Source organism: Salvia hispanica, chromosome 5 (assembly GCF_023119035.1).
Source record: "Salvia hispanica cultivar TCC Black 2014 chromosome 5, UniMelb_Shisp_WGS_1.0, whole genome shotgun sequence".
NCBI lineage: Eukaryota > Viridiplantae > Streptophyta > Magnoliopsida > Lamiales > Lamiaceae > Salvia > Salvia hispanica.
Genome location: NC_062969.1, coordinates 35,578,297 through 35,593,502, shown reverse-complemented (window position 1 = coordinate 35,593,502; position 15,206 = coordinate 35,578,297). Strand labels below are relative to the sequence as shown.

The window sequence follows — 15,206 nt, the reverse complement described above, 5'->3', positions numbered from 1 at the left end:
GTGTGTCAATATCATTGAGTTGATAAAAAAAAAAGTTAAAAATACCCTTCATGGCTTGGGGGTATTTTAAATTGAAAAAAATGAATAAAATGCAAAAGGACTAAAAATGTGCAAAGAAAAAAATCCAGGGATCGTTAATGATATTTGTAAAGTTCGGACACTGCAAACAACACCGATTTTATTGTTTACTCTAGGGGTGGCAAAATGGGTAGCGGGTAATGGATAATTCTCATCTCGACCCGCTATCCGCCGGGTATCGGGTACCCGATATCCAACGATAACGGGAAATGGGGCGGGATCAGGTAGTGTGTTTTAGAGTTTTGCGGGTAGCGGGTATACCCACTACCCATACGGGTATACCCGTTAGTCCCGTTAATATCCGTTATTATTAGTATCAGAGTCATATATCATTTTTAATACTCCATCCATTCCATATTAATAGAGGCGTTTCAAATAGTTAAATTAGAGAAAAAAATAAATAGTTAAATAATAATAGCCATATACACATTCATTTTGAAAAATTAAAAATAAATAGTTAGAATGGTGAAAAAATAAAGTAAGAGAGATAATAATGTAGAGAATAGTATATATATTATTATTTTTCCAAAATGAGTGAAGAAAATGAAATGTTTCTAAGAGTTCTTTTGAAACATTTTATATTTCGACGAACATACAATTGAAAACTCATCGGAACTAGCTATAGAGTCCCCTCACTTTTATTCTTAATCTATTCAAAGTTTACCATCAATATTAATTAAGTAAATTAGGGAACATAGACGATTATTATGGTTTTCAATTTTTTTATTCGAATTTCGGGTCGGGTACGGGTACCCGCAATGCCGGGTACGGAATACCCGACACGGGTATCGGGTAATCCCGGTATATCACGGGGTTGGTATTGGGACAATCAATTTAGCTAAAATCGGGTACGGGTACCCGACTTGTCGGGTGCGGGTACCGCGGGTAACCCGTTTCGCCACCCCTAGTTTACTCTACTACTATTAAATTTCAGCACCAACTTATTAAATTTTTTATGCCAACAAAGATTGTAGAACTAATTATGTTACATTTAAGTGGACAAAAAAATAATCAAAGGGAATTTAATTTCAAGTGAAATTATTGATAAGATGATGAACAGAGAAAGTAGTAGAATTTGAGTTGCTATTTGATATTAATCTTGAAAATTAGACGAATCCTTGAATTTTTAGTTCTAAAATGGCATCAACGTAATGACTATTCTCTCTTCAGTTTTCAAATTTCCAAATAAAGCAGTGAAACATTTCGCACCACAATTGGTGAACTACCAAGAGTAGTTAATACCACAAGCCTAAAAGCCCCTCTGACCTGGCCACAGAATTTGTTCAAAAAATTGAAATAAAAGAACTTGGAAAAAACTAAAGAATCCTTGATGGAGTGAAGGAAAACATGGTGATGAATTTATTCGAATTTTTTTGGTAATTCCAGTAAATGGATGAGTCAGTCTTCCAAGATTACCTAACAAGATCACACAGTTATGAATCATTAGAAAATAACAACCATGGAAACATAGGAGTCATCCATAATTTAAAACATGGCTCCTGGGTATGAATTTCCACCAGTCACAACTCATCGAAACCTTGCATTCTCCACTCACGAACGAGTACTCAACTGTTTCAAGGCATATCCAAGGAAACATGGACCATAAAATATTTTATGGTTGCCGAATATTTGGTGCTGAGAAGCTAGTTGCTGTGACTGGCTTGCTGCCTAGCTGTGCGAGCACAATCTGCAAAATCTTTGACCAATTGGGCACATTTTAGAGGGTCCTTGATATGTTCCTTGTAGCAATTCAAACATGCATCCTTCTCATCAAGACAAGGCATGGGCTTGCTATTTGGAAGCTTGAACTCTTTGTCATGAAGATCTTTCGCTCTTTCAGTGACTTCCTGTAACATGTTCTCCTCCTGCTTATGCAACCTCTCCACGACTTTCTCACTCTCCTCAAGGACAGACCGAATGGCCTCTAACTCTGGAATTGGAGTTTTGTGTGAAGGAGGTGGTGGTGGCACGTAAAGAGGAGGCTGAATTGGCCATGCGGTTGAAGAAGGGCCTCTGAGTGCCTCGGAATCATCAGGAAGCTGTTTCGTTTGTGGTTCTTTGGGAATTTTTGGTGTGGGCCTCCTGGTTTTCTTCTTTACCACCTCATCGTTATTGAGAAGTTTTTTAACTAAGTTGCTGCTGATTTGAACTGTGAATGATTCATCCATGACGCCAGATGCTTCTTTATCTCCTGAAATATACACAAGACTTATTCCAACAAGCAAAAAAAATATTTGGAAATTAAATTTTCATTCATGGTTCCACCTCACTGTCCTAACTTGGGAATGGTTTAGTAGATTCCAGAATCCGAGGATATCAATTAGGATTCTATCATCAATCAAAATGACTAATCACAAGCACATGATAGATTTCATGGCCATAATCACGTCCGAGAAGCAAAAAATTCCAACTTTCTCGTGTCACCTACTTTGTTAGCACTCTTTCTGCATATAATATTCACATCTTTACTGCAATTAATTTTCAGCAACTTCTGCTGATGCAGTTCTCTAATACTCTATTTCCATTCTATCATTCCACTTTGTTTCAATCTCCTAATATTTAAAAGCAGCCCTATGAACAAATCATAAAGAACTTAACAGAAGATTTTGCTTTAAAGCATAGGGCGCAGGTGGATAGTCATTTGAATTGAATTTGCCTATTTTTAGTACAAAGTGGAGATCTACCCAACAAACAGGGGCATCTGACAATAATAAAGATTAATGTGAGTTTCCCTAGCATTGATGAATTTAATTTATCAAGCAAATGCAGTAGAAGTCCTCACCCAATTACACAGTAATGTTCAGAAACGTAAACACGGTCCAATAGTTTAAGTGTGTGCAAGTCTAGCCCCAAATATGGGTAAAAAGAAAGGGAAGGTACATAATCAAACAATATTGCATTGCCGATTATCCATTCCGAATTACAATTGAAAATTTTGCAGATATCCTATATAAGGCCACAGCTATCATAGATTCATAGTATAGTAATTACTTCAGTCCCAATAAAGCACGCCCAATTTTTTTAGACACTGACAGCTGAAGACATGAGAAACTTAAATAATTGTATAAGGTAGTGGATATAATCTAGGACATTAGGATTAAGGAATTTAACTTTGCCTGTATGATTTTTTTGCTGCGTGACTTCCAGTAATCCCTTGGTTGATGAGAAATTCCAAAATCAAGTGAAGATGCATACCTTTAGTAACAATTCAAGAAGCATGCCTTGTGATGACTGGCACTAAACCAATTATCTATATATCCTATGATCTCAAAGACCTATATAGATCACCATATCCATTTATTGACCTAATCATAAGAATAGTTATTCAATTGTTTATTAGTACGCATTTTACGTATAAGAATTCTAAAAAAATAAGAAATTAACAGTTTCTCAAAGTTTTCAATAAGAAAATCTGAGGAAGTATGAGATTATGTTACAGGTTACAAGAGGTAACATTTGTAAATACTTTAGGCCTAAACGAGAAATGTTTGCAATAGAAAGATACTTACAAAAGAAAAATATCTATGGGTTATTCTCGATCATCGAATATGCATCTTTCTGGAGAACAGCTTTTTATTATGTGGGTAAAACTCAGAGATCTTATGTACAGCGAGATTACGAAGGCAGTTGGTTTCTCACATAGGTCACAAGAACCAATAGGTATACCCTAGGAGGAAAAATAGTAGTACTAGTATTACCAGAAACATCTATTTAGCTCAACATTTCTGTCATCTTTAGATAACTGAGATTGCCTGCAAGGCTGAGAATCTATTGCTTGCTGAAATATCTAGTGAGCGTATTTAAATGCCTTTATGATTAAAAGATATACCTAACTAACTAGCAATCAGATTCAATCTCTTAGAATACCCTATATTTGGACATCCTTACAGAATGTGGAAAAAAGCATTATGAAACAACAAAGACACATAAAAATGATACTCCCTCCATCCACGAAAAATAGGCCCATGTATGGATGGCACGGGTTTTAATGAGAAATTGGTAAAGTAAGAGAGAAGGAGAAAATGTGGGTAAAGTATGAGAGAGAGAGGTGGCTAAGTTCGAGAGAAACTTTCTATTTTTGGAATGAGACTGTTTTCGTCGCCACCCCAAAATGGAAAAATGGGACTATTTTTCGTAGACGGGGGGTGGGAGTATTATACTTCAAATTCTAAAGAATATCAGCCTTACTACTGTGCATGATTAAGTCTCCAAAAACACCCGTAATTTAGTATTTCTCTTGAATCTTTATTTTCCAGTTCAGCAGATGAGAATCGGTGGTTTCTCCATATTCATAGAAGAAAAGTTTTCAATTTTTACTTAAGTTTTAGATGTATAGGTTCCTTAATTCATTGCAAAAAACTAAAGACTGGAAAATCTTGGGGACTTTCCTAACACCCATGATCTATCAATTGCAGATAATAGACCACTTATGTTTGTGTAGCTGCCCATATCACATTTCCTTATGAACCTTAAATGTTAAATGAACTGAACTTGATAAACTGTAACACCATATTACCGATTTCCCATGAATAATTCCACTGCCTTAGTTGATCTTTTTTAACCTTAAAATACATTTCTCACATAGTTGAAGATAACTATTCCAAATTTGAATTTTCTAGTTGGAATAAGGTATAAACAAAATGTTTTGAGCCAACTATTCCTCTATATGCCAATATGGATATGCAAAGTGAAAGTTTCACCCATAATTAAGCTCTCATGAATTAGATACGGATAACATAAGACATGAGTATGAAATATACAACTATACTTTCATATATTAGCCAATCTAAAGAGAAATTCAGGATTTTCTGTTCTTTCATATGATTCAAGGAAACTTAAGACAACATTAACAATATGATTAAAAAATAATGCAATCTATTCCAGGTCCAAACCATATACTAGGTTTTTGAAAGCAAAGTTTATATATTCTGATGATGTTCCTCCCTTTCAGTGTTCTTATGAAATACTCCCAACTTAAGTTAGTAGTTACTCTACATCTCGTAAACCTTCATTAAATTTACTTTTAAACATGAATGGGAACTGCAACCATCAATCAGATAAGAATCAGGAAACAATTATATCAATCATTAATGTATTGCCAATATATTATAAGGCACGGCTACTATGATATGGCCGAACCTCTGCTTAATCAAGCATTATAACTTTCTAACCTCTCCTACCTTATCAGTCGTCAATCCCTAGGGTTCACACCCCATTTTTCAGTTACAACATGCAACACTGAAGGAAAATATTTCAGTCTCGATAAAAATAGATACCCCTAGAAACATGTAATCAGTCAAATCTTACTTCAACTTTTGTTTTTGTTTGATTATCTCTGATTCTCTATTTAGGATTTCAACAAAACCACTGTGGGTAAAGAAGCTATTCTTCTAATTAGACATTCCAAATCTCTATTTACCAGTGTATGCTCTGGAATATTATCATAATCAATACTTGGAATTAACACCTGCACATTCTCAATATCTCACAACCCTTCACGAAGAAGTCCAAAACAATAATATCTCACAACTCTTCACGAAGAAGTCCAACCCTTCACAGTTTTACCATTTTGGGCCGTCCACCAAAATCAGACCAATTTCTCAATCGGAAAGTTTTAAACATTTAAATACTACTAATAATGTGGATCCCACAATCCACTAACACTACTTCCCTTACTTTTTTCCCCTCTCTCTTATTTTAACAATTGCACATTAAAACCCGTGCCATACACAACTATGTCTACTTTTGGTGGACGGAGGTAGTACTACTTAGTCAAGCTATATAAACTTCATCCCTGGTTGAAGAAAATATGTCTAGCGTGGTTGTGTTGTTTTGTGAAAATAAAATGCATCATTGCCCAAGGCTACATTGTATTTGTATATGACGAATTCTAACTCAATCTAGCAGTTTTCCACTTTGTTCAAGGAAAAGCTGAAACTAATCCAGAAAAATGCAACAAAACTAACTTTAGAAGATAAATACATAAGCTGCCACAAATCAACGGTCAAACTTCTCCCAACACTAAATTGTTAAATATCATTATACTTCAACTGACATAAAATTAGCAAACAATTCCACAGAAATTAATTTTTGGAAAAGAGAATGATTTGAAGGGCATAGCATAACTGCAGAGTTAAGCCAATCTTGATCATATTCAATAAACCAATGGAATGTCTTCCAATACTTCTGCAAATGATCTCCATAGAAATTTAGAAACATGCAGTGTGACTGTATGTTGTGTATATGATTTTGTGTGCACTAGTATTTGTGATTGAATCCCACTAAAAACTTTTAGATCAAGCTTGTTTCACCTAATATTTCAAATGTGGTTTACCTCATTTCTCTCTTATGGTTTACGAGCTATTGCAGGTTACCCATCTCATCAAAAATTTACAACTAAAACTTGCTAACCACGCCTAATCATGCCCCCACTTACCAGATTAAACATGAAAATATCCAAACGCCAAAATATAAGCAAAACGTTAGATTAATTGTGCTAAAAAAACATTAATGTAATCACTGCACTATATTTATATACTCAGATGAGAGACACAGCATAATGCGATCTAAAACAGTATTGGAATCATCACATCGCCAGAAATTATCCTAATTTAGTTTATCAGATTAGTATTCGTTCGACGCTAATGCTCGAGGGTTTGACGCCCCATTTCTAGATTACAATATGTAATAGTCATCAAAATTATGAATTCCTCTCTGCAGAGAGCCCTCGAATTTTGGTATAAGTCGAATCTTATTTCGTCGAGTTCGTTTCAAGGAATTTTCCTCTTTCGTTTGATTATCTATATTCAATAATTCAGCAGAATTATCAGGGAAGAGACGAATACCTTCAAGGCCGCGGGAGCAATTGCTTTGACCTTCTTCCTTAGTCGACCCGCGAAGGCGTGCCGGCGTGGTCTGCTGCAAGTTTGGTTGGGCGGCCGACTTTATTCAGACTTCTGAAAAACTCTGCACTCTGCACTCATCTGTATTTGGTTTAATTTGCTAATTTACCAATAAATTTTTCAATTGTTAATTTCATTATTTAATTAGAGCTGCTGCTTTCTCTATTTCCGATTAGAAATGAAATAATTTTTTTTTATTATTTTATTAAAAATAAATTATTTTTTAATATAGAAATAACTTTATTTTTACTTTTTCGTACTCCTGCTATATTAAATTGCATGATGGAAAGCACACAAAATTAGTGAGATTTACAAAAGTACACAAATGCCTTTCATTAAGTATATTTAAATGATATTAATATAAATAAATTATTAATTTATAGCATCAAAATAATAATATTTATATTGATTAATAATAATAGTATAATGAGTTAGGAGAACGAGAGAAGATATTATAATATCACTTTTGGTAATAGTTTTATCAATGCCCAAAATACCCTTTATGACACAAATAGAAAAATGAATTTGTTTAAAGGGTATTTTAGGATGAAAATTGCATCAGATACCAAAAATGTGATTTATAGGTATCAAAAATGTTATTTATATGCGAAAGTGAAAGATCGGAAATAATTTACGTAGTTCACTCTATTTTTAAAATCCAGCCCACAAAGATACAAATAGCAAAATTTATAGATCATTTTTATAATTCACTCCTCTTATATTTAATTCACAGTTTAAATTAGTATTAAAAACAATAAAATGGATCATGCATCATCACACAATCTAAAATACTAGATATATAGTGATTACTACATAGCCCCACACTTCCTACAAATGCATATGAATATCTGAATTCCCCATATTGACAAATTAGAAAAGAAGATTACTTATTGTAACATTCTTTTAGAGCATCCAACACTCTATCAGCTACTTCTTGCCCAAACAGCCTTGGAAGACTTGAGCCAAGATCCACCTCAATAGTTTTGTTCTTAATCACTCGATCCCTTTCGGCTAGATACGCCCTCTCAGATGCATCCACCTCCCTCGCTGAACAAGCACACGACTCAGCCCAAAAATGCAGCAAGTCCTTGGAAATTGGACTAATGTCATCTTCAATTATCTGTTCTATGCTTTTGGATTCACTAGCCCCGGCGTCTATGGTGACTAGAATAGCCGTTGGAGAAATAACAGCTCGTATGTAAAGAGATGGAGAGTAGTAAGGTGTAACCTCTGGCAGCGCTTGAAGGCGTTGCCTATGTCTGTCCAACTGTGTATCTTCGTAGTAGTATTTGAGGTATTCGGGATAGAGGATAAGATCTTTTCGTGGCATCAGATCAAGGATGAGCACAAGGGACGTTGGACTGCTCTGGATGAGGTCCAGCAGAAAGTGTGGCGCGTCAGTCGAAGATGTCAAGTAGGCCGAGAGGGTCGTTATGTTGAGAGCTCCACCTGATGGCAATTTGCAGTGTATCCAACCTCCCAATATCAAATCAATCTGATACATGTTTAAATTTAGAATGTGTAATTGAAGCTCAGCTTATATATGATCAGGTTAGAATGTGTAACTAAAACGCAGCTTAAATATATCTCTAATATTTTCGCTACTAAGCCACATATGCAATAGAGTGAATGGCTCAATCACAGTAAGCAGAAGATACATACTCCCGTCCCACACTAAATGAATCATTTTCCTTCTTAGGATGTCCCACTCTAAATAACACATTTCGAAGAATAGAAACATCATTCTCTCTATTTTCTCATGCCGAAATATAAATGCTCGATTTATAATATGACAGAGATCGTTGTAAAATACTAAACCTATGACCCTAAGAGGTCATAGGAATAAGATTTGTTTAAATATTTCTCTCTTTACATTGATACTAACCCTTTATTTCGCCAACATCACACCACAAACTCTTTAAATTGCCTAGGTTTCTATCAAACTGTCCTAAATTTGAAGTCCATATATATAAATAGATCAGTTGAATTTAGCTCATGTTCCACCCTCAAACTAATTTAGTACTACTAGTTTCAATTCTTTTTTTAGTACTAGTATGTGATACTCCCTCTGTCCACAGTAGGAATACTCCCTATGTCCCATACTAGGAGTCCTATTTGATTATGACACAGATTTTCAGAAATGTAAAGAAAAATGAGTTGAATAAATTAGTAGAATATGAGTCTAGCTTATATATACTCCCTCCGTCCCATAGTAGATGGCACATTTGAAGAATATTACGAGATTTTAGAAGATGTTATTTTGTGTGTTAGATGGAGAGATAAAATAGTATATTTATATTAATGTGAGAGACTTTTTCCATAAAAGGAAATGTGACATCTTTTATGAGACAAACTAAAGAGGAAAGTGTGACATCTATTATAGGACGAAGAGAATATTAGTTTTATAATAAAATATGAGGAGAATAAGTTGGTGGACTGTGGGGGCTATAAACCATTTATGGTAAAAGTGAAATATGACTCTTATTATGGGACGGACAAAAATAGCGAAATAGGACTCTATAGTGGAACGGATGTAGTATTATTAGTACCCCTTGTCTCATTCAAGATATCCATCTTTCCTTTTTAATTTGTCCCGCTCAATAAGTCAACTTTCTATAGTTAGAAATAAATCACTCTCTCCTCTCTGTTCATTACAACATTCGACTACCTTTTGCTAAATCCACCTAACAACTCCTCCTAAAATATCGTGTCACTTAAGAATATGAATATCTTGAGTGGGAGCGATAACATTTACTCCATTCGTCTCTCTAAAATAGACCACATTTGAAATGATATTTTAATTCAAAGTTGATAGAGTAGAAAGATGAATGGAATATTATTAGTGAGAAAGTGACCCATGCTTTTTTTTCATAATGAAAAATGTGGTTTATTTTTAAGGGATTCAATTAAAAAAATCTTGATTTTGTATGTAGAAGTAAAAAATAAAAATTAAAAAAAAGGAAAAGAAAAAGGAAAGGACACCTGAGAAGAAGGGAGGCCGGATCTGAGGTGGAGTGAAGCTTGGGCGGTGCCGGCGGAATTCCCGAAATGTTGAGCGTGAGAGGGTAGTGTAGAAGTGGGGTGCAGCGAGGATCCAAGTTTGTCATCCACAGTGGAAAGCAATTCCACCATCAGCTTCTTGATGGGAGCAGATGCATAAGGGAATTCCATCATTTTTGCTTTGCCGGAATCCATGGAATTTGAGCATCGGACTTTACTTCTTGAACCTGAAAACCGGACTTTTGGAGTAGTAATCACCGGAAAATGTTCCAACCACTTGTTAAAATTTGGTGAGATGACAGCCATAGAAAATGTTCATCCAAATAATCAGCTATCAATATTTATTTTATTCAAAAAATAATCCATCTTTAAATAATTTCATTCCTGCACCCATAATTAGAAATCGAGCTTCGGCCTTTTGTATAATTGGTAATTGGTAATAGGCCTTGGTAGATAATCTAAAATTTTATGTTGGGCCATGAAAAACGATAGAGTGTTGGGCTTTTTGAGAATATAAATTAGCCTAAGTTTGTAGATATACTTATGAAGATAATTATGAAGTATTTTATTTAAGTGTTTGGTATAACAAGTTACGACTAAGGATAAAATTATGATGGTCAAAATTAACCTCACTAATTTAAGTTAATAATTAAGGTACCATTGAAGAATAATTGCTACTCCATCTCTCTTCTACGACTATCTCTCTACAGTACATAACCAAATTCCTAAGAGCATCTCCAATAGCGGCTAGCCGATTCGCGGCGCTAGCCGGTCGGCTAGCCGAACTACTGCAACCGGGGAGCGCCGAATCGGCTAGCCATTAGCGAGCGCACGCCGATTTGAAGGCGCTGGCCGATGCGCTCGCCGATGCACTGGCCGCCATTGCAGGCTGGTGATCGGCCAACGCAATTTTTATTTATTTATTTTTTTAAATTTTTGAAACACTATATATTCGCGATTTTCACGTCATTTTCATTTGCATCACTTGTTTTAACGAGTTTTCTCTCTATCTAAATTTCTGTACAAGAGCAACATCGAGAGATGGACAACAACAACTAGTTTACTCCGGCGACGAGCGGGTCTCAGACACCCACGGTACCCGTGGGGTCTGGATGGGGGCAGATGGACGGGTAGTACAACATGTACCATTTGAAGGGGTTGGCAGCGGAAGCGCTCACATAAATCAATTACATAATAATTCAGATCTATTTAGCGGATTATTTAGACAAATTCTATTCGCGTAATTATCACATGTATCATACTCATAACTCAAATAATGACATGCTTTAAATTAATTGAAACCTAAAACATGCTTTTCTAAGGTTTAGCCATTATACCTTGATGATTCTCCAAAGAATCGAAGATAGCTAGCGCCTTCTCCACGTGAAGATCTTTAGTACAAAACCACGGATCTTCTGTCTGGTTCCCGGACTGTGGACTGATATCAGGGTGGGCTGATCTCACCAGCGCACTAGGACTTAAATAGAGAAGACAAAAATCCTTTCCCACCGAGGAGAAAAATTCGACCACTCCTAGGAATAGGGGGGGCCGAAAATTATGAATAAAATCAAGTGTATTTTCTGTCTCCTTTATTCTCCTATTTATAATAAGTCACATATTGGGCCCAGACAGGGATCTATGGAAGGCTTTGGATATGGGCTCCTCCAATTAGCTTTTTACTAATTAAATTAAACCCAATTTAATATAAGCTTAAAATTGGAATATTACGAGCAGCCACTACAGAAGTAATATTGCACTCCCCATCCAAATCCGAAATTATAAGTACTTCGGGTTTCCATTACTTTATATTTATTTCCCGCGCTTAAGATAGAAACATCCATTAATTAATTATTGTCTGCTATGGACTTAATTAATTAATATCTTATTTATTCCAAGAGAGGACTCAACAAGAAAATCTTATTTATTATTCATAGAGTAATTAAACTCCAACTAGCTAGGTTCCGAATAATAAAACCTTATTTCAAGCTTCTCTTGAGGATGTTATCAAACGAGACTCACCTCGCGCACGATTCAACATAATAGCAATCCTAGCACCGCTAGATATTAATCACCACTACCCAATATACCAGGCTTATTGGGTTGCGAAAAACCCGCACCATTTGGTAAGTCAAAGTAGTGCATAATCAATACCGTATGCTCAATGCTAACGTACATTGATTGAGAAATAATTTACGAGACCTCGTCTTTCAGTAGATAGCATAAAGACTGTCTCGTTGTTAGATCCATTCAGTGCTATACCACACCAACGTCATCTTATTTCGGTAAGGCTTAGAAATAATCGGATTGACATTGCAACCTTTCACGATAGGTAGTCTAAGCCTATCTAGGTTGTGAAATTATTCTTTTTCTTTGTTTAGAACTGACCGTGTTACCTTAAAGTGAACGACGCCCACAACCGGTCTACTAAAACAAAGACTTAGACTTTGTTAAGTTACTTATACATTTAAATATGCAATAAACATCCATTAAATGTAAAACATAACAACATTATGACAAAAATAATCTGTTTATTCCTTTGGAAAATAAAATAAGAGTTTTAACAGTATTCAATCACTCGAAAGGTGATTTCTAGTATACAAACTCTAACAATCTCCCACTTATACTCAAAACAGCTTTCGAGTATACAAAAAAAATGTGCACTACGTCTAATTCTCCCACTTATACTGAAAGCGAGTTGAGGTCTCGAGCGAGTCGAACTCCCATTCCTTCTACATGGCGTTCGAACGGTTTGACCGCCAATGCCTTAGTGAAAGGATCTGCCAGGTTGTTCTCTGACGCAATCTTGACCACTTGTATGTCTCCTCTCTGCACTATATCTCTGATGATATGATACTTCCTCTCAATGTGTTTGCTCGCTTTGTGAGCTCTTGGTTCCTTCGAATTTGCCACAACACCAGAATTGTCACAATAAATGGTGATGCTCTTGGGCAGATTCGTAACCACACCTAAGTCCATAAGAAAGTTCTTGAGCCATACAACCTCCTTTGCAGCCTCCGAAGCGGCCACATATTCGGCTTCCATGGTAGAGTCTGCAATGCATTTCTGCTTTACACTCTTCCAAATTACGGCTCCACCTCCTAAGGTAAACACATAACCAGAAGTAGATTTCCTCGAGTCCTGATCAGCTTGAAAGTCTGAATCAGTATATCCCAAAGGACATAGCTCGCCTGCTTTGTAAACTAGAACATAGTCCTTAGTCCGTTTAAGGTACTTGAGTATGTTCTTTACTGCAGTCCAATGTCCTTGGCCCGGATTTGATTGATATCTTGCTACCATGCCAACAGCAAAGCAAATATCAGGCCTTGTACAAAGCATAGCATACATGAGACTACCAACTGCCGAAGCGTATGGTATCCTTCTCATCTCTGCTATCTCAGATGCTGTCTTAGGACACATCTCTTGAGATAAATGGATGTCATGTCTAAAAGGTAAGAAACCTTTCTTGGCATCTTGCATGCTAAAGCGACTAAGTACAATGTCGATGTAGGGTTCTTGAGATAAGCACAACATCCTTTTCTCACGATCCCTAAGGACCTTGATACCTAGAATGTGTCCCGCGTCTCCCATATCCTTCATCTCGAACTGGTTTGACAACCAAGTTCGTACTGATGACAACATCTTTTTATTGTTTCCAATTAGAAGAATGTCATCTACATATAAAACTAAGAACACCACATTCCCTTTTTCTACCTTCTTGTACACGCAGCTCTCGTTAGGGCATTTTTCGAATCCAAACTTATGAACAGTTTGATCGAAGCACTGATTCCATGATCTAGATGCTTGCTTGAGGCCATAAATGGCCTTCTTAAGCTTCCAAACCATGTGCTCTTTGCCCTTCACGGCATAACCCTCGGGTTGTTCCATGTAGATGGTCTCCTCAAGACTACCGTTCAAGAACGCAGTCTTAACGTCCATCTGCCACACATCCCAATCCATGTAAGCTGCAATAGACAACAGTATCCGGATCGATTTGATTATGGCCACCGGGGAGAAGGTCTCGTCGTAGTCGACACCTTCCTTTTGGGTATACCCCTTAGCCACTAGTCTTGCCTCAAAGACTTTAACTCGTCCATCAGGTCCACGTTTACGTTTGTATATCCACTTGCTCCCAATGGCAAAGTACAACCTTCAAGTAGGACGGACAAATCGTAGACGTCTTTGTCTATCATAGATTGTAGTTCCGAATCCATTGCTTTCACCCATTCGCAATGATCGACATCACGCCTGCGCCTCTGCAAAATTCCGGGGATCCCAGGTACATTGCTTTGTCCGAGGAGTGATCCATAGATTCTCCCAAACCAATGTACCTTTCGGGCTCATGAGAGACCCTCCCACTGCGGCGCGACACTACAACATTAGGTGTAGAAGTTGAAGGTTCGGGAATAGGTTGTAAGATTGGTACTTGTTCTTGGTTAATGGAACTTGTGACTGAAGTGAGCTCTTCTAGAGCTACCTCACTGCTGGGTTTATGATTCATAACAAAATCTTCCTCTAAGAATGTCGCATGAGTACTCACAATGACTTTCTTGTCCTGGAGACTATAGAATTCATAAGCTTTCGAACCTTTTGGGTACCCTATAAACAAGCATACCTCTGTCCTTGAGCCCAGCTTAGTTGGATCCTTTTCCAAAACATGAGCTGGACACCCCCATATCTTGAGATGTTCTAGATTGGGCTTACGCCCAGTCCACAACTCATATGGGGTAGTAGGAACAGATTTTGACGGTAAATTGTCTAAAATATGACTCGCGGAAAGCAAGGCATGTCCCCAAAACGAAATAGGCAGTCGTGCATAACTCATCATCGATCGGACCATGTTTAACAAGGTCCTATTCCTTCTTTCAGCTACGTCATTCTGCTGGGGTGTGCCCGGCGCAGTCGTTTGTGATTCAATTCCTCTACTAATAAGTAGTCCAAAACTCGGCACTGAGGTATTCGCCTCCGCGATCAGATCGCAGACTTTTGATACGTTTTCCATGATGCGTCTCGGCATAAGCCTTAAACTCCTTGAATTTGTCAAAAGCTTCAGACTTAAAGCGCATCAAATAAACATATCCAACTTTCGAGTAATCATCAATAAAAGTGATGAAATAGCGAAAGCCGCCTCTTGCCTCGGTTGACATTGGTCCACACACATCAGTATGAACGAGTTCTAGTACTTCCTTGGCCCTATTACCTTTCACCCTAAAAGGTCTCTTAGTCATC

General features: G+C 36.8%; 2 protein-coding genes across 2 annotated transcripts; both read right to left on the bottom strand.

Moving 5' to 3' along the window:
- Positions 1–1,414: 1,414 nt before the first annotated feature.
- Positions 1,415–7,078, bottom strand: LOC125191252. Its single transcript, XM_048088767.1, has 2 exons — positions 6,924–7,078; positions 1,415–2,269 (listed from the first exon to the last, which is right to left on the bottom strand). The coding sequence occupies exon 2, from the start codon at positions 2,244–2,246 to the stop codon at positions 1,722–1,724; it is 525 nt and encodes a 174-aa protein (XP_047944724.1). The 5' UTR covers positions 2,247–2,269; positions 6,924–7,078; the 3' UTR covers positions 1,415–1,721.
- Positions 7,079–7,754: 676 nt separating this feature from the next.
- Positions 7,755–10,322, bottom strand: LOC125187385 (red chlorophyll catabolite reductase). Its single transcript, XM_048083969.1, has 2 exons — positions 9,963–10,322; positions 7,755–8,475 (listed from the first exon to the last, which is right to left on the bottom strand). The coding sequence occupies exons 1-2, from the start codon at positions 10,284–10,286 to the stop codon at positions 7,864–7,866; spliced, it is 936 nt and encodes a 311-aa protein (XP_047939926.1). The 5' UTR covers positions 10,287–10,322; the 3' UTR covers positions 7,755–7,863.
- Between the last annotated feature and the right edge of the window lie 4,884 nt (positions 10,323–15,206).

Bases quoted from the DNA above. Each gene is read 5' to 3' on its own strand.
- LOC125191252 (XM_048088767.1), bottom strand. From the start codon at position 2,246: ATGGATGAATCATTCACAGTTCAAATCAGCAGCAACTTAGTTAAAAAA.
- LOC125187385 (XM_048083969.1), bottom strand. From the start codon at position 10,286: ATGGCTGTCATCTCACCAAATTTTAACAAGTGGTTGGAACATTTTCCG. The intron at 8,476-9,962 runs GTGTCCTTTCCT...AACATGTATCAG, and splicing joins CCGGCCTCCCTTCTTCTCAG to ATTGATTTGATATTGGGAGG.